At 36.0% G+C, this 26,508-nt stretch overlaps 1 protein-coding gene and 1 non-coding gene across 2 annotated transcripts; both read left to right on the forward strand.

The window, feature by feature from the left end:
* The first annotated feature begins 2,047 nt into the window (after positions 1–2,047).
* On the forward strand, positions 2,048–2,119 carry Smp_tRNA_02009_Pseudo_TTG.1.1. The gene has a single exon. It is a non-coding gene (tRNA).
* Positions 2,120–16,873: 14,754 nt separating this feature from the next.
* On the forward strand, positions 16,874–17,011 carry Smp_197750 (hypothetical protein; the record flags this gene model as incomplete). Its single annotated transcript, XM_018791262.1, has 1 exon — positions 16,874–17,011. One exon carries the CDS (start codon positions 16,874–16,876, stop codon positions 17,009–17,011), a length of 138 nt encoding a protein of 45 aa, XP_018645542.1.
* Positions 17,012–26,508: the final 9,497 nt, after the last annotated feature.

The following is a 26,508-nucleotide window of genomic DNA, read 5'->3' on the forward strand; positions in this document are numbered from 1 at the left end:
GTTCATTCGATTGGATACTTACATTTTATGCCTAGTAGAACAAACTCTATGAATCGAATGGAACTACAGTGAAACAACTTTCATTTTTAACAGAAGGGGGTTTTGTGGAGATTTTTAGAAATTTTATATAGTTAAGATCATGAGTCAATTGAAGCTAGACCACCAGGGAAAACCTGAAAGCACTGGACGGTTGATCAAACTTCGTGGATTGGTTGAAGTTAGACATTAACACCATCGGATGGCGGCTCAGTGGTCTATCGGTTAAGTGCTCTGGTGCGAGACTGGTAGGTCCTGGGTTCGAATCTCGCGGAGCGGGATCGTGAATGCGCACTGATGAGTAGTCCCACAATAGGACGCAACGGCCGTCCAGTGATTCCAGGTTCTCCATGGTGATCTAGCTTCAATTGACTCATGATCTTAATTATATAAAATTTCATTTTTAAACTGGTAGAATTTTGACATTTTGTTTCCATGCTTAACTTTCACTCGATGTTTACATTGAGATGATCAATAATTACTGTTAACGTCAATAATCACTTCCGTTTAATTTAAACAATTAAAACATACACATCCAAAAATGATTTTGTCTGATTAATTCACCTTATATAATTTGCAATTTCCTATCCGAGATTGAAATATCTATGTAAATTAAATGTTGATAAACCGATATATAAACATATACATGCATACATAAGTGTTGGTGATTGAACGCTATAATCGGATCCTAAGCTAGTCTCTTAACCCCCAAGCTAGAACTACACAGAGACTTGAACACGAGAGAAAAGGCACACAATATGTGAGAAGCACTTTACTCCAAAGGTTCATTTATGTACAGAAAATATAGGGCTACTAAACATAGCAGCAGTGTAGTAATTAGCCAATCAGAACGTCTATATGTGACTTCATTTTCGTGATGTTTCTAGCAAAACTTCTAATCAAACGTTGATTGGATAAAATGCTTCTTAATGTTTCCTGAGTTTGTCATGTCTATTGTGAGAAATTTTCAGGATTGCCCCAACAATATATGTGTAATTAATTTTTGGATTTCAATAGTTTTGGTGCCCATGAAGTCAAATTCAACAAATTTTGTTATGAATTATTGTCATATAGTCAATTTAAATTATATCTAGATCAATATCAAAAGTTTTCTGAAATGTATGTACTACTATTATGTCTTTAATTTAGCTAAACGAATATTCTTAAACTGTAAGAAACGAGTTAGTTATCTATCACAAGTAATGGATGGTTGCATAATATCTCGAAATAATTGACGTTAGCTTAACAGGCCCATTGGTTTAGAGGTTAGAGATGGTAGGCCCTGAGTTTGACCCCCGATAGTGGAGTGGTGGATGGGCACTTCAAGGAGGTCACATAATAGGCCGAGACGGATATACAGTAATTCTAGGTTTTCAATGGCTATCTAACTTTGGTCGGTTCGTGGCTTAAACTATACTTACTGACGCCTGTTACCTCTTGTGGAGGAGCATAGGCCACACACCAGCATTCTCCATCCAACCCTGTCCTGGGCGATCCTTTCCAGTTCTTTCCAGTTGTTATTCATCCTTTTCATATCTGCTTCTATTTCCCGGCGTAATGTGTTCTTTAGCCTTCCTCTTTTCCGCTTCCCTTCAGGATTCCAAGTTAGTGAGCCTTAAACTATAAGTAAACAATAATTTGAGAAGATAATTTTAGTTTAATTATTCACTGACTATGCTTCTTACAGAATAATTTCAAAATTTTTAATAAATGACTTTTCTGGAAGAGTGATATGACTTCATTTAGTATTGTTTGTTTGAATCTTCCCATCGATGTGTTAGGACTGTAACTGGTCACTCTCTAATTGGCATATGTGCATACTGCTAGCCACTATCTATCTTTGCTTACCATGCTTGTTAATTAAAGCTATATCGAGGCAATACGCACAGTATGCACATATGTCAATTAGAGGCTGACTAGTTTCAGTCCTAACAAATCGATGGGAAGATTTAAACAAACAATACTAAATGAATTTAAACTTCACCCCATCGCACAAGCAAACGGCTAACAGGACTCAGTGGCCGAGTGGATAACGGGATGGCGTTTGGAGCGAAAGGTACTGGGTTCGAGTCCCAGAGTGGACATCAACTCTGAGATGTAGGTACATCCAGCTGACGTGTCCCAAGTAGGACGAAACGCGCGTCAAACTGGATTCCACTACTAGCCACTATCCATCTTTGCTTACCAGTGATATGACTTATTTTTAAACTAATAATTCCAATTCGCATTTCTTCTCAATCACATCACATTACCTAAGCAAACTTCGCCATGTTTGTCTTCCATAAACTTACCAAATTGATTAGATAATCATTTTACAATATATAAACAGAACTATCAGTCAATGAAATAAAGTGCAAAATATGGACAATAAGAACAGTTTTGAGTGAACAATCAAGTTTAAGATGTCAGAGTAAAGTTAAAATGGCATTGCAGATAGTTTATTGTTGAAAATCATATTTTTGACTAGATTTCTTATTTTGAATAGATTGGATGATAATGTTATTGTAGAGAACTTACGAAACCTTACATATTAATGTGACAAGTAAGTTTGAGAGTTAAGATGTTAGTGTTTGGGTATTATGTTTAGAGTTAGTAATAGGTGAGTAGGGTTGGTCCATTATACAAACCGAAGCGCTAAACTTAAGATTCTATCCATAAACCTTCACAGCTTAGCAGTAATATTCCAATCAAAGGGATCAAATTAAAATAGCATGGATTCCATCATAGATTATTGTGATTTTCAACTCAATGAATCCAAAGTTTCCCTCAAGAACTTCATTGATCGTATTAAAACTCCATATCCTTTGCAATTTCATTATTATTTTGTGATATACAACACATTTACCATATCTAAATTCCGAATGGGACGTCTTGGTAGTTCACATCCACAGACGAACAGGAACCGAACCCAGGATCCTTAAATGTTTAACCTTTGGACTGTTGAGCAGGTATCTAGTACTTAACATGTTCAAATTCAACAGTTATACAGTGGATGCGCACTGCTGAGGAGTACCATAATAGGAAGAAACGGCCGTCCAGGGCTTCCAGGTTTTCCATGGTGGTCTGGCTTCAATAGACTCATGCTTTCAACTATGAAAGTACTAAATCTCCACAAAAACCCCTTCTAATTATAATCATATACTCACTAGTGAATGACTTCAAGATATATGTCCTGGAGTTCTAGTGAGAAGCAGTAAGCAGTGGAGTTCAACCACGTCTGTTGTGAGATAACAACTCACTGAAAACAATTGGTGAACGGTTGCTCAAACATCGTGGATTGGTTGAAGTTAGATATTACCACCGTTGGATGCCGGCTAGCTCGGTGGTCTATCAGTTAGGGGCTCTGTCGCGAGACTGGTAGGTCCTGGGTTGGAATCTCGCGAGTACGGGATCGTGGATGGGCACTGCCACTGAGAAGTCCCATAATAGGACGAGTTGGCCGTCCAGTGCTTCCAATTTTTCCATGATGGTCTAGCTTCAATTGACTCACACTTTCAGTTATAGGATGGTTAATTATTAGATAAATCAAGACTAAATATTGAAGTTCATGAACCAACCAATCGATAATAACTATTCACTAGCCCTGTTTGTTCTCTCTATATGTATGTTTGTGTTGAATTTTAATAATTTTGAACATTTTCATAAAAACGAAAAACATATTTCATTAATCTGTTTTTTTTTTAATGATGTGATTCCTGCCCTCGGAAAGTTCAAGTAACTTACATTTACCTACTATTTTATTCGGATGATTTATTGAGAAGACTACGATTGTCAGAACTACGTGATATATTACATTTCAAGCACAATCTGATCGCACGTATACTTGTTAAGAATATTTATATATAAGATACAAAAGGTCAACACGATAAATGAAAGGTAAGGTGTTTAACAAAGAGGAAAATAGATGTTTGTCATCTGCTCTAAGTGGGTCATCTGATTTAATTTGGTACATGATCAAAGTTCTTAACTTACAAATCACGATTAATTCTCCCTTTGTATGTGTGTTCACAGGCACACATATGTAAATTGATAAACACAATGGGGTGGGACGCACTTATTTATATACCGGTTAGGATTGTAATGAAGTATATGCATTGTTTTTCTACTGATAATTAATAGCCGTATGATACATTCTACTAACAACTGATTTGAGCTTTCGTTTTAACCTACCGTGGTTTAATTAACCTCTGAATGTAGAATGATCTGATGTGACAGGTGATTTTGGTACCAGAAATCAACACACTGTAACCTTCCCACTGATTCATAAATTTTCGAAGGATAACCATTCTCTGTCAATGGTTTGTTTAGTAGCCTCACATAATCTACAACAGTATCATGAGTACAAATACGGTCAATCAGAGATAGGCTATTAACTAAGCCTCTTTCGTATTGAGGTAGGAAATGACTATGATAACCAAGATACAAGCCTAACCAAGTTGGATTTCTAAATATGGATTATTTGAATGAACCACCTTCCCTTTTTAATTATAAGTATTATAAGTAATTATAAGTTTTTACCCTCTTCGCACGAAAAATTGATGTGATTCTGGCAAAGTGCGAAGTTTATTCCTCCTTTCTATCACAGATAAAAGCACATATTTACAATCAGGTAAATCAATCAGATTTCCTATATACCTCATAAGCATTGGTTTTAACATGGTTTTATTTATTCTCCTCATTTCTTTTTAGCGTCCATTTTGTCTAATTGATATTTATTATCAGAAGGGGTTTTTAAACCAAACATCAATTATAATAGTTGAAAGCGTGAGTCAATTGAAGCTAGACTACCAGGAAAAACCTGAGAGCACTGGACGGCCGTTTCGTCCTATTGAGGGACTCCTCGCGAGGCGAGGTCGTGGATGCGCACTGCTGAGGAGTCCCACAATAGAACGAAACGGCCGTCCAGTGCTCCCAGGTTTTTCCTGGTAGTCTAGCTTCAATTGACTCACGCTTTCAACTATTATAATTGATGTTTGGTTTTCATAAATAACTACTCTTAACAAGTATGCTTGATTAAACTCTGTTTGAAATGTACTACTCTTTAATATATACTTATGATAATCTTCGTTCTCTCATTACATTATTCAAATTTATCAAGGTGACTCATTGTTTTAACTGGTCTATCCATTAATTTTTCAACATATTTGTGTTCAAATGTGACACATGACATAGCATAAAGTAATAGATGATTACTTTGATAATAGTTTTGGTTGTGATTAGTATTACGATCGAAAATACTCTTTTCGTCCTATTCGAGACTAACTGGCCGATATATCACTCTTACTCCTATGCAATTTTTATACACGAACTCGAACCCATTGCCTATATATCCCATCAAACGCTTACATGTTACCTACCAAGACACTGAGTCCAAACGGTTGCTAAATTGTTAGATGTTTGTAGGTAGTTGAAACGAAACCCTGAGACTAGATTCGGTGTTATTTGATATTCGTCAACGAAGTGTATCTGTAATTCTGAAGGGACTGTAAATATATCTCGGCCTTACGACAGGTCACTTCCAGCACGAATAGTTGAGTAGTAAAGTCTCTGATTGTAATGCTGGGTGATACATGATTGAATCCGCCAAAAAGTATCATTCCCCCCAACCTTACAGGTATACCTTGTTGACGAGTGCCAAACAGCATGAAACCTAAGTCAAGCAAGGTTTCCTAACTACTAGCTCCAACCACTTAAAATGTAAACATAGTGCTTGCGATGTCAAGTCACTTAGACTACTTATCATATTTTAACTTGATCGATAGAATTCAATCAGCACTAAGAAGGACATGACAGACATGATATTGATTAAGGCTCAATGATCAATCGATTGTTTTAATTTCTCTAACTTATTTCATGATTGTTTTTTCTATTCATCTCCATTGTAAGAAATCAACTGTCGACCTCTGATTTACACATATATATTCATAGATGACCTCATGTCCTTAAATTAGCGTGATATTTGCTAGTGTGTTCCTACTTTATTTAAATCTGATTCATTTCACATCAAAAAAAAAGAATTATAAAACGTTCATAATAATAAATTCATTTAGTATTGCTTGTTGCAAGTGGCTATCAGGACTCAGTGGCCGAGTGGATAACGAGATGGCGTTTGAAGCGAGGGTAATGGGTTCGAGTCCTAGAGTGAACATCAACTGTGAGATGCAGGTACATCCAGCTGACGAGTCCCAAATAGGACGAAACGCGCGTCCTGGACTTTACTGTAAGCCACTATCCATCTCTGCTTACCGTTCACAATAATAATTAGAATATTTCGACTTAACTACGTCAACGGTAGTACCACAACAGAATATTACGTGTAATTATAAATGAAATATAATAAAAAGAATCGTATTTTTCAATCTTGTTAGACCTCAATTAGACGAAACTGTCTTTTTCTCACTAAATACAAACAAAATAATTAGTTTCATCCAATACATTGATAAGAGTCAAATTTTAATAGTTGAATCCATGAGTCGATATCAGTTAAATCACCATTGAAAACCTAGAATCACTGGACGACCGTTTCGTCCCAGTGTAGGACTCCTCAAAAATGAGTATCCACACCCCCGCATGCGAGACTCGATCCCAGGACTTTCGGGCTCGCGCGCAAACGCCTAACCATTAGATCACTAAGCTGACAGGCATTCAAAGATGTTAATGTCTAACTTCAATCGATCCACGATCTTAAGCAAACCATTCATCCATTGTCTGAGCTAGATACCTGTCTCTAGGCGATACGAATTAGATTCCAGTGCTTCCAGGTTTTCAATGGTGATCTCGGTTACATTTACTCATGAAGTCAACTATTAAAGCTACTACAATCTCCATAAACCGCCATTCTGATCATATTCATCAAATTATCAATAATGTAAAAATGTATGATTCTCTTTATATAATAATCAAACTGACCTAATCGTTAAAAATCAAACCAAGAAAAACATTTAGTGAGAACATTACATATTATTTAAGAGTATGTTTTATTTCTTGATCTTTCACGTGTTAGCGTTAATGCAATTAAATGCATAGATGTGTGTGTATGTGTGTAGATTTCCATGAGTGGGTGCTTGTCTGTATATCTATGCTCTCACATGTATACACGGCTATTTTTAATATGAAACCAGTTAGAGAAAATGTGAAATTTATTTCCAAAACCAAATTAATTACATTTAACACTACCCCTCTTCTTACATCACCAACACCACCACCACCTTTGTTCAATTACACTACTACATTGTCTGCAATATCTTGGTTATAAAGATGAATAGGAATTTAAATTTAGGTTTTTATTCATTTCTTTTTTTTTTTAAAACTCATACTATAAATGGTAAGCAAAGATGGATAGTGGTTAGTAGTGGAATCCAGTTTGACGCGCGTTTCGTCCTATTTGGGACTCGTTGGCTGGATGTACCTACATCTCAGAGTTGATGTTCACTCTGGGACTCGAGTGAATATTGCGATAGCATTTGAAGCGAAAGGTACTGGGTTCGATCACTTATTAGTTTCATTATCTTTACATAACCTCTTAATTATTACTTCTCAATATATAAATACACATCGATCTTGACTATGTTTATTCATACACTTTGTTTCCCTGTCTTTCTGATTATTATGATTTTGGTTATCTTGCGAACATTGATCTAAACTTCACAAACCAATGTATGCTAAATAATCAGAAGGGGTTTTGTGGAGATTTCAGTATTTTTCATAGTTTAAATCATGAGTCAATTGAAGCTAGACCACGATTGAAAACCTAGGAGCACTGGATGGCCGTTTCGTTCTATTGTGGGACTCCTCAGCAGTGCGCATACACGATCCCGCACTCGCGAGATTCCAACCCAGGACCTACCAGTCTCGCGCCAGAGCCCCTAACTGATAGACCACCGAGCTAGCCGGCATCCAACGGTGGTAATATCTAACTTCAACCAATCCACGATGTTTGAGCAACCGTTCACCAATTGTTTTCAGTGAGTTGTTATCTCACAACAGACGTGGTTGAACTCCACTGCTTACTGCTTCTCACTAGAACTCCAGGACATATATCTTGAAGTCATTCACTAGTGAGTATATGATTATAATTAGAAGGGGTTTTTGTGGAGACTTAGTATTTTCATAGTTGAAATCATGAGGAGTCCCATAATAGGACGAAACGGCCGTCCAATGCTTCCAGGTTTTCCCTGGTGGTCTAGCTTCAATTGACTCATGATTTCAAGTATGTTAAATATCTATAAATAATTATATTTATATTAGTAATTGTAGTTTTAGGTTGTATGCAGCTGATAAGAAACCATGAAACAGAATGAATTCACTTTATTCGGCATACCTTCTTGTTCTTTTTCTGTTTTTAATTTATCAAGGGATCTGATTATATGAAATGGTTTTACACGTTATTGTTGAAAATTCTGACTTTGATGTTAGCTGACAGCTCTTTTGAATTTCAGACATTTCTCAAATGTAGGAATGTTGCTTTCGCTTTGCCAAATCACCAGTTTTGTTTAAATCACCTCTTCTCCATTTTATCCATGATTTTCTACATTTTCATTTGTTACTGAGCTGTCATTCTATTTTCTTCATGACTCGTTGATGTTACTCTACATTAGCACTCATTTTTCTCACTGTATATATTGACTATTGAGAAACCGAGTGAAATTTTGAGGGTACTTTTGAAAAATGTGAAACTTTCTTGCTGTAAATACGCTATCACAATCCAGGGGAGTGTTCAAAAATATTTGTGGTTCTTATTGTTATATCATGTGAGTGCGTGCGTGTGCCCTATTTGATATATGAACGTGCTGATTCCCGCCAATCAGAGAGGAGCGAATTGTCGAGCGATGATACATGAAAACCATACGAGCAATCTAGAGTGCGTACCGGCCCCTCCTATCTGCCTAGCCCAGCCAGTTAAGTCCAGAACACCAATAACAGCCTCTGTAATATGAATCATTATTCACAAACATACTGGGTTTATATACCAATCAAACAGACCACATCGTACCATGAAATAGAAAATAACATTTGTACAATATTTAGCCAAATGTGGCTGTGAATAGTAGTCAATAAACTGATGATAACTCAAGAATCGTATAATAATAGTTCAAAGGTCAAAATAAAGCTAATGATAAGAGGAACATGAATACGATTAGGTTAGTTACTTAACAATTATACAATAGGAAATATACATATTACATCGGTCCATAAATAGTCCTCAAAAGTTACCATTCACAATTCTCTTCGGGATACAACACTTATATTGTTCAATAAGTGAGATTTGAATAAATCGATTATGGAATATATAATGTATCACACAGAAAGATCATTTTACAAATGTTTTATTTTTATATTTGTATTTATAAAACATCGATATCACCATTGTCTGTACAACGTGATACGGTTGTTTATGTTTACAGATTATTCAACTTTTAATTGACAAGTCCCTGTTTCACTTTAAATCATATGCATTATTCTAATCCATTTACTCCCTTTGAATGAACCATATGGTTATCAGATTCGGTTACGGTCATTTTGTCTGTTTTGTTCTGACTTTACGGAGCTATAATTGCAACTGAATATAGATGGTGGCTAGCGGTGAAATCCAGGACACATGTTTCGTCCTATTTAAGACTCGTCAGCTGGAAGTATTTGTATCTCGGAGGTAATATCGAGGCAGTACGCACAGTATGCACATATGTTTATGAGAAACTGATCTATTACAGTCTTAAAAATCAGTGGGAAGATCCAAGCAAACAATACCAAGTAAATTTGTAACTGCACTTGTTGATTTTGCTTGTTCTGTTCATCTTTGAATCACTCGAATCCTGTATTTTGGGGATTTGCTGACATAAAGGTCTATCACTGAAGGTTATTTATGTATTATAGTAATTGAATGTGTATTAAAATGCCGTATTTTATAACCTTCGGAGTAGCTCAGAATCGACAACAGAAATATAGATGCATCTATTCTTTAACTTTGCTAGATTCTAAGTCCCAATATTTCATCGTAAATAACTAGTTATCATCCTTTCTTTGTAAAACTGTATTCTCCGGTGTATAGTTGGTCAAAAACATTCACACTATTAATATTTCAACTGGTTTACTATTCATCCGGTTAATTGCACTTTTCATTATACTGGTGTATGATTTGTACCAAAGTCAACGCTGATTATTAAGACTGACTGAAGTTCCACACAGAGACACATATACTGTTTGGTTTATTTTGAAAATTTCACGCGTAGGATCATGTTTTATTGCAAAACGATTATCTGGTTTAGTTAATAGTTTGCTCAGCAAGCAGTGATGTCTCAAATCACTGAACAAGAAACCCCTATAAAATGCTTTTTTTTAAATGACGTATAATGTTAAACTTCTGAAAAAAAGCAATTGATGACCAGTTCAAATCATCGTGTCACATATTTTTATCCGTGTCCAAATACTACGATGAGTTCCCCATGTTTTAGCTCCCTTTTAACTGATTGACTATGTGGTGAAACTGTACTATACTGAGGAACCAACCAGATTTAAGGTAACAATTATTGAATTTTTGCGCAAAATGCAAAACAAGATAATGTATAGTTGATACCTTATTAAGAGCTCTGTAAAAATGGTTCAAATATAGTTCTTAGAATGCCTGAAATTGACGAATATATTTTTTTGTACAAACACAGAATGAATATGAAACTGTTTGAAAGCTCAATGATAGGAGAAACCTGTTCATGATTCACATCGTATCTTAAATATTCATTACTAATTGAGAACATTCCATGTGGTTTAGGACACAATCAAGAGCGTCTATGGGGTCTCTTAGGATTTCTCGTGTATTATGATCTAATCGGTTCAGAAAAGTTATTCATTAAAGTCTGGTATCTGCCTTCTGTACTAGCATTTATATGGACGTTTAAAGAGAGTTCAAATGTTTTCAAAGAGGTGTTTACAATCGTTAGATCATTGTTTATACAAATCATTTCATTGGCCCTTATATTTTCTGTTGGAAATTTTCTAATATAACCAAATATGAGGTATTCAATAAAACATTCACTATTGATATCATGAACTATGGAGTTTAACTGGGTCAAGAGTGAATATTTGTCACCAATGTCAGTTGATAATCTTTGCGTTATATCATCCAGTGGCTGACATCAGAAAACCTAACAAAATGGTCTAATTGTTTGACGCATATATATCAGACCAAAATGTCTCATGTTTTTTTCCTTGATTACATCATAGATGCACAGTATTAAGGAATTCCACTCTAGAAGTAAACAGACACTCCCTGATTTTATAAGCCACATGTTCCATCTGATTTCGTCATTCTCCCACTTTGCCGTTTGAAACATATGTGTTCTTCCATATTCATGAGTTTTTGATGGTATCCAGCACTTTAACCGGGTGGGTGGATAAAGAGTATCCAACTAGAGGAACTGGAAAACCATGATTCCAAATCAATGATTCACATGGTTCCCAGTATCCTGAGTGAACAAATGGCGTATGAATCAATCGTTGGTCACTGGTTACCAAGAGACTGCATCTCCTCACGTTGCTTCACTGCCTTGTGTATTAGACATTTAGATTGAAGGTTCCGAGTGTGGCCTTTTAGGAGAATCATCTACTTCTATCTGGGCACCTGTGTAGTATCACAACTGTCACACAAATCAATGATAACTGCTACTGGCCTCATTGTTATTGTGTAATGCATATGTATTTGGTGCCTTCTTATCCCAGTGTTTATGTGTTTAAATAAATGAGTAAATAAATTGTATGATCGAATACTAGAACACACTATCTAGCAGAACTTCTGATTCATTCTAAAATCTATAGAATGCGATACAATAAATACGTAACCGGTAAGTGTAAGAAATCAATAACCTTCAATCATAGAGCTTTTTATCCGAGAATTCGTTAAACATGTGTGAACCAAAGTGATCTAGTGATTTCAACAACCTCATATAACTAACAAAGCGAACAACACAAACGAACATGAACAACTACGTAGGAAAGTTCCGTTGAGTCAGAACAAAATAGGCTAAACGGTAACTAGAAAATCTTTTGAGCATCTAGATGATCTGAGGGTATCAGAAAGTAGCGAGTTATAAGACAGATTAAATATGACGGAAAGTAAGTCGATTAAGCGTGGACAGGACGACACTATGGAAGCTTCTTCGACACTACGGCGTGCCTGAGAAGATAGTCAACATCATACGGAACTCCTATGATGGACTAAACTGCCAAATCGTCCACGGAGGACAACTCACCGACTCGTTCGAGGTAAAGACCGGTGTTAGGCAAGGTTGCCTACTCTCACCCTTTCTCTTTCTCCTGGTGATCGACTGGATCATGAAGACGTCAACATCTGGAGGAATGCACGGGATACAGTGGACAGGCAGGATGCAGCTTGACGATTTAGACTTCGCGGATGATCTGGCTCTTCTATCACAAACGCAACAACAAATGCAGGAGAAAACGACCAGTGTAGCAGCAGCCTCAGCAGCAGTAGGTCTCAATATAAACAAAGGGAAAAGCAAGACTCTCCGATACAATACAATATGCACCAATCCAATTACACTTGACGGAGAAGCTTTGGAGGATGTGGAAATCTTTACATATCTGGGCAGCATCATTGATGAACACGGTGGATCAGATGCAGATGTGAGGGCGCGGATCGGCAAAGCAAGAGCAGCATACCTACAGCTGAAAAACATCTGGAGCTCAAAACAATTGTCAACCAACACCAAGGTTAGAATTTTCAATACAAATGTCAAGACAGTTCTTCTGTATGGGGCAGAGACGTGGAGAACTACGAAAGCCATTATCCAGAAGATACAAGTGTTTATTAACAGTTGTCTACGCAAGATACTTCGGATCCGATGGCCAGACACTATCAGCAACAAGTTACTGTGGGAGACAACAAACCAGATTCCAGCGGAGGAAGAAATCAGGAAGAAGCGCTGGAAGTGGATTGGGCACACTTTGAGGAAATCACCCAATTGTGTCACAAGACAAGCCCTCACATGGAATCCTGAAGGTCGAAGGAGAAGAGGAAGACCAAAGAACACATTACGCCGAGAAATTGAGACAGACATGAGAATAATGAACAAAAGTTGGATAGAACTAGAAAAGAAGGCCCAGGACAGAGTGGGTTGGAGAAAGCTGGTCGGCGGCCTATGCTCCATTGGGAGTAACAGGCGTAAGTAAGTAAGTAAGTAAGTCGATTAAGATAATTAATGTGACTGAAGGTGAAAGAGGGAGTTTTCGTTTCCAAGTTGAAAAATCGGAATGATAGATATCACAGAAAATAGGGTTTTTAATAGACACAGCATATGTATGCAAAACTAATGTCGTAAAAATAAGGGAATGGAGAATAATCAAGACCATTTGAATGTAAATAGTAGTATTAGTAGTGAATATAAGTAGTATGATGTGTGTGTTCCACGAGTATTTAAATAATTATATTGAATGGTATTTTGTATACAAAACACATCAGACTCAAGTTGTTGACACAGTATTAATGCCGGCGTATCATCAATAAAGCTTTTATATGAGACATTTGCAAAATAATATTTTAGTATTTTGTTGTAGATACTTTAATGCCATTTATGCCTTCTTTCAACCACACACGTTGGTCTCACCATTGAGGACTTTTTGAACGCCACCACTGAGTGTGTTGGTGTATATCAGACGAACATAAATGTTAGTTTACCTGCAGATAGATATTTATTAATTATGATGGACAGGATAACCGGTTACTTACATTAATTATAATTAGAAAAGGGAAAAGCACAAATGAAATGGACATTGCCGCTTATACGAAATACATTATATGTACACATAATTCACGTTAACGACCAATTATCTGTAAATTATCTCGATGAATACGCAATACGAGCAGTCCTAACTGTTATGGTTTATGCAGAACAGTTTCAATTGAAGTCGGGAATCATCATACATCAGAAACCCCTAAAACGGATCAAACATAATGTGTCACTAAGAGTAGATAATCACTGTAAAACTGAATCGGATCTCAGTGGTCTGTAGACTAAGATTCAATCAGTTTGCAACATGACCATATAAATTAGATTTTTGAAAAGATTGAGAAACTAAGGAGCAATGAATAATCGTTTTGATCATTTGCTCATTATAACACATTAGTGCGTACCTTAACAATCCGTACAAAATTGAAATTCTAAACTTCTTATTATGTACACATGTACACATACACTGAAGATGACATGATTCAAACCCAACATCGTGAACACATTTTACATGCATGTTTGATAAGGAGACGCCGTGATTGTTTACTGATTCTCTTATCCACAATCTCGATGACTTTCTCGTAATCAATGAAGTTTACGTATGGTGACAAGTTCCATTCGATTGATTACTCGACAATGATGCATAGTGTGGCGATTTGGTCCGTGAATGACCGATTCTTACGGAATCCATCCTATTGATCTCGAAGTTTTGCGTCTACTGAACCTTTCGTTATGTTCAAAAACATTGTGTTTAAAATCTTTTGTGGTGCTGTCAGTAGTGTGATGCCTCTGTATTTCTCACATTTGCTCAGATCATTTTCTCCTGATGAGATGTCTTTCTTTCCAATCCATCGACACACTTTACATGCATGTTTGATAAGGACGTTCCGTGATTATTTACTTACCTTCTTACGCATGTTACCCCTCATGATGGAACATAAACCGTCCACCAGCATTTCACATCCAACTCTGTCCTGGGTAATACTTTACAGCTATTTCCAGTTGCCATTCATCCTTTACATGTCTCCTTCCTATTCCCACGTTCAGCATTCAAAGTTAGCACTTGCCCTGTGATGCGATTTAATGATTTACGGAATGTATGTCCTACCCACTCCAAATGTCTTTTCCTAATTTCCACTTCAACTAGAAGCTAGTTTGCTCTCTCCCACAATAGGTTGTTGCTGATTGTACCCGGTCAACAGACATTGAGTACCTTACGTAGACAACTATTTATAAATACTTGTACCTTTCTGATGATGGTTGTGGTAGTTCTCCAAGTTTCAGTTCCGTACAATAGAATTAATTGTATTGATGTTCATATTGAAGATTATCACTCTGATATTGATTGACAGTTGTTTTGAGTTCCATATGTTCTTCAACTGTAGGAATGTTGTCCTTGTTTCGACAATCCTCACATCAACATCTACAGCCTATCCTTCACGTTCATCGATGTTACTTCCGAGGTACATGAAAGATTCCATATCTTCTAGAGATTCTCCATCAAGTGTGGTTGAGTTGGTGTTTTCTGTGTTGAATTTGAGGATGGTGCTTTTTCCCTTGTGTATGTTGAGGCCTAGTGATGCAGAGTCTACTGCTACACTGTTCGTCTTGTCCTGCATTTGTTTGTTTGTAAGGGATAGAATGGTCAGGTGATGTGTGAAGTCCAAATCATCTAGTTGGTTTTCCAAGTTGTTTATTGTATTCTGTGTTTCTCTTCAGATATGGATGTCTTGATAGATCAGTCAACCACCAGAATGAAGAGAAATGGGGATAGTAAGTAGCCTTGTTTTACTCTTGTCCTTACTTGTGATGTCTCTGTCAGCTGTCCTCCATTCATGACAGTGCACTGTAGTCTGTTGTATGAATTCCGTATGATTTCGACGATTTTCTCAGGTACTCTATAATGTTCAAGAATTTTCCACAATGTTCTCCCTTTATATCGAAACTATCTAATAATTTCTGGAATAGAATATCATAGTCGGCAAACAAATTACATCATCCAACTATACTTAGTATCAATTAACAACTCCATTTGCTAACAACAACTATTGCTTCCATTCTCTAGGGCTTTCAAGCAGTTGGAAATTAAAAGAAATTCAATTTCCCTGCAGTAAACGAATCAAGTTAACTGAAAAAGTGTCAAATGTCAAACTCAAATATCATTTTATACATCTCTGATAATAAAGCTATATTCATGGTACATATAAGTGGTGAACTGTTCCACAACTCGCCAATGAATTGTTATCTGAATAACCCTGATTACGTATTGCACTGCGACGACGTAGTAAAGTGGTGAAATTCCTGATGGCCTGGCGAGTCATTTCATCTGTTCGTTGGTATTCAATCCTATGCTTTCTGAACATACGGCAGATTCGGTCTATTGTCCTTTATTTTCTTCTGAGTGTTTATCAGCCGTTGTTCTAAACATATGGATCGCAATGATTAAATTATCAAGCGCAAATAATGTTATTTCAGGGATCATAAAATGACTTGAAAAGACATCCAGCAATCACTTTTATAGTATAGTAGTTATTCTCATGTTTACTTCTTAGTTGCTCTGACAAGTATAGGTTATTTTGTTAGTAAGAGTTTATATTTTATTGATATTCATGTTAAGGGTTGTAATCGATCAGTCTCTATTGACGTATGTTCATCTTTGGTAGATTGACTCTATATTGTCAGTCAGTTACTTAGTTTTCATGATTGTTAACAGCTTAGTAAATAGTTTAGTGGATAGATCAATGAATAAAGCGTTGGTACTTGAATACAAAGATATAGAGTTCGAGTCCCAGTCTAGTCGTAAGTACAGTCAGTTGTCGAATCGCGTATTGGACAGAACACGCATCTTAGATTCCACTGTTACTCGCTATCTAGCTTTAATAAAAATAGGTTACTTCTATTAAAACTCAGCTTTACACTTGTGAGTAGTCCCATTTAAATAAGAAATAGCTGTTCAGTGCTTCATGGTTTTCATTGATTATCGAACTGAAATCCAATCGTGATGTAAACCATGGCAACTAATTCTATCTTTTTTTTTAACTCACACATGTTTATGACCGCATTATCTAACAAACATCATTACTGACGCACACAACAACATGTCTTTAGATAGTTCACTCGAAAATGTCGAAAGAGAGAGGGGGGATAAGAACAATAAAAAACATTTACAAATGAACAAAATAACAGCTAGAGAGAAAAACCACTTATTTATTCAGCACACTCTTACCGATCGATAATGTATTAATTATAATTCTAATTCTAGACATAGGATGTGCACTACCAATGAATCGACGGACTATCATGGTTAGCATCACATTCATTCTCGATTTCTTTGCTCCATGAAAAGAAAACAAACGCTTCCGGTTTTCGGTTCTACTTTATTTTTATCCTAATTGCGTGATGGTGATGACGATGACAGCAATCAAAAGATACTTAGATACAACATTTGTGTAATCCCAGACAAGCCTAGTATGATAATAAAAATTAATATTATTATCAGTCTGTAAAAGTCATTAAAAAACTCAAAACCAGGTGGAAACGATTGTCCATAACTTCCTGGTCTTCTTCAGTGATTCTCCTAGCTGACATCAATCCGTTAAGGAAAGTCTGTTAGCTATTGAATTAAGTAAACATAAAATACAACAGATTATGAAGATTTCCGCCACTTTGACTAAAGTAAGGATTAGATTCATTGTTCAATGAAATTTAGTTTAATTTATCTTGTTTCAATAGATCAGTGAAAGGTTACCAAATCATTTTACTCAAGCAACATATTTGCGTATCTTTTTCAAAGAGCATTCGAAATTCAGTCAGTATTGTGGGAATATTTCTGAATTTTATTAACTATCAGCATGAACTTGGAAACCGACCTTCCTGTAATCTTATTTCAAGAGAGGGAATTCTTTCTTATAACATTGGTTGTATCTTAAATGTGAACTGTTTTCTTTCTCGTTCAGTTTAATGAAGTGAATCATGTGTGTTGTTTTCCTGTCAAAATTGTTTATACATAAAATAATGTTTATTGGTTTGCCAATCATTTGGTCATTCTGTTTGAGACTAACATGCACAGAGACTTAGTAACTACTATTTAGTGACATAATCAATATGCTAATTCCTTAATCTATTGTGTTAATTCTTTCCATTGACGTTTCATCATATTACAATTTTCAAAATCATTTTCTCACTAACAATGATAATGATTATGAAATCAAATGAAAAATGATTTATTACAACTGATGTGTGAGGTTCAATAAATACTCATTAAAAGTGAAATATCCAACATAATCGAGTGTTTTACTATTTATTTAGTGACTGACAGTTGCATATACGAGCATGATTTCCACTCAGGATTTCATTCCAACCATCTAATTGTTATCTATCTATGTCTGGTAGGTCCTGAGTTCGAATCTCGTGAGGCGAGGTCGTGGATGCGCACTGCCACTGAGGAGTCCCACAATAGGACGAAACCGCCGTCCAATGCTTCCAGGTTTTCCCTGGTGATCTAGCTTCAATTGAATCATGCTTTCAACTATGAAATACGTTGTGCTGAGAGCTCTATATTACACCAAAAATAGAATATGGAATAAAACCACTAATAATAATAGGGTACTCTCTATTTGGTTAATTATTTTGTTGTTTTCTCGAGTGTTTGCTAACCTTCTTTGAAATTTATTGATCATGATGTATCTCTTACATTGTTTTGGGAGAATATCGTGGTACTAAGAACTAGAATCGAGGTTCATTAATTGATTGATTCAAGTAATTATATATTTATAATACGACATTTTAATTGATTTTAAATAAATATCGGTTTGTCTTCTAAATATCCACACATCAGTTCCATTGACTTTGTTGATATCAATGAATATAGTGAACACCATACAGTGAGGGACTGTTGTGTTTTGATTACAGCACTATGACAGTAGTTTGTTCACTTCTTTTCCATGTTGTACAAACTTTAATTTGTTAACTTGTTTAAATTCAACAATAAAGAGCCATTTATGACTGAAAAAAAGTGGCCTTCAAAATATACCTAGTAGTTTATTTCTCCTTTTCATCACAAATCATTTAGTCAATGTTATTTGACTAGTTTAACTGGCTAAAAGCTGTGAAAATTACCCCAGGGTCAACTCACCGATCTCACATCTTCACTCATATAGATGAACATGATTGGTAACTAGTTAGTATATAGAAATGATGGAAAAACTTTTTAGTTCGTAAGAGTTTCTCGGAATTCTTTTATCTCCAGGGTGGGTTGTATAATCGTAAAACTTTTACTTTGAAGTTTGTACTGATGATGTTGTCTAGGAATGGTCTGAAACTTTCAGGATTGACTTATCCAACTCAGATAATTCAGCACCTTTAAAATCACCTGAGTTAGAAAGATTTTCCACTATCTCAAGACTTTATGTTTGTAATTCATTGTCTATTTAACGGTTAGAAACAGTTAAAAAAATAATTTTATGATTGATTTATTAAACTGGCTTATCACTCAGAGTTATCTATAAAATCAATAGAAACGTGCCAACAATTGATTATTCGTTTCAATCTTCATAGTATTGTTTCCCGATTTGGTCAATACTCATTGATCTATTAATTTAAAAAATATACTTATTCAGCCTCGTTTCCTACCACAATGATAACTATCGACCCCCTATTCACTGTAAACCTTTTGAATTAAATTGGTAGCATTTCCTTTCTAGTTAAGTTTCAATCTGCAATTATTGACTTACTCAGAGTACCCTTTCTCAGACACACTACAGCATATATTGTAAACTCTTATCAAAAATCAAATCGAGTCTGGTTATGATTAATCATAGTAAAACAACCGTTAACATTTTTGTAGATTTTCGGTGGGATTGGAGATAGTTAAATGTTTAGTTTATATTTTGCTTCCGATCTACTATGGGATATCCTAATGCTAGTATACTCCCACAACTTACGTTAATGATTTAACCCTGAACATTCAGGCTTCTTGAGGAATACTTAACTTTCAGACCACTATATTGAACTCCAGTGGTTTCAGTACTTTGTTTTAGTCAATTCAATACCCACTGGTGATACTTACTCTACAGCTGACATGTTAGATCTCCACTAGTCGTGATTATTCATAGTTGTCGGATTTTCAACAGTAAAATCGATGTTATTATAAGCGGTTCTCACATGACATAACGTAATCATAATCTACTTTTCATAAACAAAGCACTTGTTTATTTGTCAAGCTAAACACTGTAAATAAAAAACATTTTCACATGTAATAAATAATAATTACTGCCATTTCAAATTCTATTGGCAATGTTATATATACATAACTCTCGTTTCACTGTATTTCATTTCACTCCGTTTCATCCCGTCCCCCGTTGTTGTCTGACTTTTGACATTGTAATAATGATTCATTGACGTCAATGAAAAGTGGAAATATTTCAGTGTGTAATTAACTAGTACTACGAATTTGTTGATACTTTTCTGTGTCTTTCTTATCTTCTCGTTGTAACTATGTCTGATGTCTTGTAAGTAGAAATCATGAATGTATTTAGTAATAAAATTGTAACTAACTAAACTGTCAGGCATCGTGTAAATATATGAACAAGAATGACTTACTTAATCATATTATAGATGATTGAATAAGCAACAGCACAACGGGTCAATTAGAAGAAAATGCAAGTGATCATGTGCATGCATGCATACAAATTGAGACTGTTCATACACAATATTCAAAGTACTTAGTTAAGAAAGAAGAGTAAGCAATTGTTATGATGGTTACTTCAGTTACTGACTTAAACATTTAAGTAGCATGATAGATTTTTGTGAAAAACAATGCAGTCAATATTGACGACAGGAAAATAACTTTCATTCAATTGCACTTATAGAGTATGTAAATACACACTTTCCGGTTCATTCTAGTTAATGTAATAAATACTACTATAATAAGCAAGAGGTTTTAAAATCAAAATTATTTACCAGTCGTTGTAAGCCAGGAATGGGACCAGTTACAAATGATGAAACACATCGTACTCGTAGATTTCGTCACTGCCTAGTTTTCATTGGAAAAACATATAAAACCAAGAGGGACACTGAATTAAGTTTGAGGAGATCAAGCAGTGCGTTATATATTCATGCTCATAACCATAGATGAGATCCAACTGGAAGACTTCTAAACGATATCTTCCGCGAGCCCAATGTTTATATATATATATATATATATATATATATATATATATATATATATATATATATATATATATATATGTTGTATTTCTAATGTCCCAGAAACTAGAACCAATTTTAGGCCAATCACGTGTTCTTGTCATTTGACTGACTGCCGATTAACGCAGTGTGTCAATATCTATAGTCAACTAATTTGAGGTTTGAGTAATAGTATACTGATAATGCTAAATGATTATTGTGCAACTGGAATACCATCCCATCTTCGTGAATCGTTGACGTTATTCTAGTTAGTCTGTCTTACGAGAGAATTCTAGAATTTGTACATCTTGACAGTCAGAAAAATATTATCATCAACATGCTTGTGGGGTCAACACTTTCATTCGTTCATAAACACAGTTTCACGATATGGAGTTCACATAACACTCTTACTATTGAGTGTGCTCATGCAAATCAACTGTAAAATATCTTAGAGGTCAGACTGAAATATCACTTTGCAAATCTATCGTGTTGATGATTTGCAATCAACTTAGCTTCTGAAGTTCAGCACTGCTATTTTTGTTTGCAGATTGCCATTAAGTATATATGTTTTTAAACAATCACGGAACTCCGTCTGTAGCTCTTCTAAAGTTACTGCCGGTCCTAATCCCGGGTTAAGAAGGGGGGTTGGGCACGGAGTCTGCAACCACATCCCGTGGAAGACAGTCTTGCTAAAAAAGCGCCAACCAGATTAAATAAATTAAACCACTTAAACTTTGACTTCTGAACTGAAGGAAGAATTATGATGCCTCATGATGAAATTTGAAATTATTAAGAAGTCACAAGGCCGATACCCTTTCTAACAACCAGAGCAACCATTAATGTCGATACATACAACACCCAGACAATGTGGGAGACTGTGAGGACCAACCAAACAGCAACGGAAATGAGATGATTCAAATTGACAGTACCCGGAATCAGGGAAACTCATTGGACCCAAACTGGACAGGAAAGATCCTGCTGAACTCCAGTCACGAAGGGGAAAATGCTTCACTCACTCATGGAGTTGGTTTGATGCTGTCAAAAGAAGCATGTGAAGCACTTATAGGGTGGAAATCTCGTGAACCCAGGATCATCAAAGCATCATTCAAAACAAAGAAGGAAGGGATCACAATGAACGTTATCTGATGTTATTCACCCACCAGTGATAGCGATGATGACAATAAATATCAGTTCTGTGAGAGACTGTGATCGATCATAGCGAATTGCCCAGGATAGAACCTGACAATACTGATGGGAGATCTAAACGCCAAGGTCGGAATTGACAACAACGGTTATGAAGATACAGTGGGGCGACATAGACAAATTGGGAAAAAGGAACGAGAATGGGGAAAGATTTGCAAATATATGGCAGAACAATATTCCCCCACAAACACATACACAAAGCTACATGGATCACACAGGAACACATCGCGGAGAACCAGATAGATCATATTTGCATCATTAAGAAATTCACAAGGTCTGTGGAAGAAGTGAGAGCTGAAAGAGGAGCTAAATTAGCTCCATGTCACCACCTGGTTGTGGCCAAGATGTAACCGAAGCTAAAGAAACACTAGACAACTTGGAAACAGCATCACTGAGGTTCAATACAGCCTTCCTTCGAGATACTAACAAACTCAAACAATTCAAGATAACTCTCAACAACAGGTTTCAAGCTCTACAGGATCTACTGAAAGAAGAAACTAAGATGGAAGAAAACTGGAAAGAGATCAAAGAAGCATAAACTTCAACATTTCAGAAAATTCTGGGTCGCGACAAACATCATCATAAAGTGTGGATCTCTATCGAAACCTTGGACAAGATTCAAGAAAGGAAGAACAAGAAGACAGCATTTAACAACAACCGAACAAGAATAGAGGAAGTCAGGGCACTGAAATCAAACATTGAAGTAACTGCAAACATTCTCCACATTCTATTCAGGAAGATTTGAGGGGAAAAACAAGTGCCGATGGACTAGAAAGAAAGATACTTCATCAGGATACCAAAGAAAAGATATCTGAGCAAATGTGAGAATTACAGAGGCATCACATTGCTGTCATTACCAGGAAGGGTATTCAATAGAGTGTTGCCGAACCGGATGAAAGATTCAGAAGATGCTCAACTCTGAGATCAACAGGCTAGATTCCGTAAGGACCGGTCGTACACAGAAGAAATCGCCAGACTACGGATCATCGTTGAACAATAGGTTGGCTGAAACTCATCACTATACAACAACTCCATTGACTATGAGAAAGTATTTGACAGTGTGGATAGGAAAACATTATAGACACCTCTTTGACACCATGGAGTACGTGAAAAAATCGTCGAAATCATACGGAATTCATACAACAGACTACAGTGCACTGTCATGAATGGAGGACAGCTGACAGAGACATCACAAGTAAGGACAAGAGTAAAACAAGGCTACTTACTATCCCCATTTCTCTTCATTCTGGTGGTTGACTGATCTATCAAGACATCCATATCTGAAGAGAAACACAGAATACAATAAACAACTTGGAAAACCAACTAGATGATTTGGACTTCACACATCACCTGACCATTCTATCCCTTACAAACAAACAAATGCAGGACAAGACGAACAGTGTAGCAGTAGACTCTGCATCACTAGGCCTCAACATACACAAGGGAAAAAGCACCATCCTCAAATTCAACACAGAAAACACCAACTCAACCACACTTGATGGAGAATCTCTAGAAGATATGGAATCTTTCATGTACCTCGGAAGTAACATCGATGAACGTGAAGGATAGGCTGTAGATGTTGATGTGAGGATTGTCGAAACAAGGACAACATTCCTACAGTTGAAGAACATATGGAACTCAAAACAACTGTCAATCAATATCAGAGTGATAATCTTCAATATGAACATCAATACAATTAATTCTATTGTACGGAACTGAAACTTGGAGAACTACCACAACCATCATCAGAAAGGTACAAGTATTTATAAATAGTTGTCTACGTAAGGTACTCAATGTCTGTTGACCGGATACAATCAGCAACAACCTATTGTGGGAGAGAGCAAACTAGCTTCTAGTTGAAGTGGAAATTAGGAAAAGACATTTGGAGTGGGTAGGACATACATTCCGTAAATCATTAAATCGCATCACAGGGCAAGTGCTAACTTTGAATGCTGAACGTGAGCAGAAAGGAGGAAGGCCGAAGAACCCACTGAGTTGGGAATAGGAAGGAGACATGTAAAGGATGAATGGCAACTGGAAATAGCTGTAAAATATTTCTCAGGACTGATGTGGATGTGAAATGCTGGTGGACGGTTTATGTTCCATCATGAGGGGTAACATTCGTAAGTAAGTAAGTAAGTAAATAATCACGGCATGTCCTTATCAAACATGCATGTAAAATATGTTCACGATGTTGGGTTTGAATCATGTCATCTTCAGTGTATGTGTACATGTGTACATAATAAGAAGTTTAGAATTTCAATTTTGTACGGATTGTTAAGGTACGCACTAATGTGTTATAATGAGCAAATGATCAAAACGATTATTCATTGCTCCTTAGTTTCTCAATCTTTTCAAAAATCTAATTTATATGGTCATGTTGCAAACTGATTGAATCTTAGTCTACAGACCACTGAGATCCGATTCAGTTTTACAGTGATTATCTACTCTTAGTGACACATTATGTTTGATCCGTTTTAGGGGTTTCTGATGTATGATGATTCCCGACTTCAATTGAAACTGTTCTGCATAAACCATAACAGTTAGGACTGCTCGTATTGCGTATTCATCGAGATAATTTACAGATAATTGGTCGTTAACGTGAATTATGTGTACATATAATGTATTTCGTATAAGCAGCAATGCCTATTTCATTTGTCCTTTACCCTTTTCTTATTAAAATTTTTGTAAGTAACCGGTTATCTTGTCCATCATAATTAATAAATATTCATCTGCAGGTAAACTAACATTTATGTTCGACTGATATACACCACTACACTCAGTTGGGGCGTTCAAAAAATCTTTGACCGAGAACGTATCGAATGGTGTTGAAAGAAGGCATAAATGGCATTAAAGTATCTACAACAAAATACTAAAATATTATTTTGCAAATATCTCATATAAAAGCTTTATTGATGATACGCCGGCATTAATACTGTGTCAACAACTTGAGTCTGATGTGTTTTGTATACAAAATACCATTCAATATAAATATTTAAATACTCATGGAACACACACATCATACTACTTATATTCACTACTTATACTACTATTTACATTCAAATGGTCTTGATTATTCTCCATTCCCTTATTTTTACGACATTAGTTTTGCATACATATGCTGTGTCTATTAAAAACCCTATTTTCTGTGATATCTATCATTCCGATTTTTCAACTTGGAAACGAAAATTCCCTCTTTCACCTTGAGTCACATTAATTATCTTAATCGACTTACTTTCCGTCATATTTAATCTGTCTTATAACTCGCTACTTTCTGATACCCTCAGATCATCTATATGCTCAAAAGATTTTCTAGTTACCGTTTAGCCTATTTTGTTCTGACTCAACGGAACTTTCCTACGTAGTTGTTCATGTTCGTTTGTGTTGTTCGCTTTGTTAGTTATATGAGGTTGTTGAAATCACTAGATCACTTTGGTTCACACATGTTTAACGAATTCTCGGATAAAAAGCTCTATGATTGAAGGTTATTGATTTCTTACACTTACCGGTTACGTATTTATTGTATCGCATTCTATAGATTTTAGAATGGGACAGAACGTCTGCTAGATAGGGAGTTCTAGTATCCGATCATACAATTTATTTACTCATTTATTTAAACACATAAACACTGGGATAAGAAGGCACCAAATACATACGCATTACACAATAACAATGAGGCCAGTAGCAGTTATCATTGATTTGTGTGACAGTTGTGATACTACACAGGTGCCCAAATAGAAGTAGATGATTCTCCTAAAAGGCCACACTCGGAACCTTCAATCTAAATGTCTAATACACAAGGCAGTGAAGCAACGTGAGGAGATGCAGTCTCATGGTAGCCGGTGACTAACAATAGGTTCATACACCATTTGTTCTCTTAGGATTCTAGAGCCCATATGAACCATTGATTTGGAATCATGGTTTTCCAGTTCCTCTAGTTGGATCCTCTATATCCACCAACCCGGTTAAAGTGCTGGACATTACCTTTTCTTCCTCTCAATTTTGTAAACAACATACTGACTGCGAAAATGAGTTGAATAGGACTTCCGTGTCAGTGGCTGTACCTTCGTGTCCATGTGAGAGCATTTCGAGAGGGAGAGCTGACTCTGCCCACCCTCAGCTGTACCTGGCCATTCGGGGGTCAAATTTTTATATGATTCATGCTTGTTAAACATTGTTCTCCACCAATCTTTTTCAATATAATTGCATTAATACTATTTCAACTTTTTTACCATTCATCTTGTTAATTCCACTTCCCCCATACTAATTCAAATGGCTACCTAAAGAATTGCAGAATAATACTAGACTGTACATTGTAGATTATGAAGGAGTGAGTTTGTGCAAG

The sequence above is a fragment of the Schistosoma mansoni genome (assembly GCF_000237925.1).
Source record: "Schistosoma mansoni, WGS project CABG00000000 data, chromosome 3 unplaced supercontig 0124, strain Puerto Rico, whole genome shotgun sequence".
In the NCBI taxonomy this organism is placed as follows: domain Eukaryota; kingdom Metazoa; phylum Platyhelminthes; class Trematoda; order Strigeidida; family Schistosomatidae; genus Schistosoma; species Schistosoma mansoni.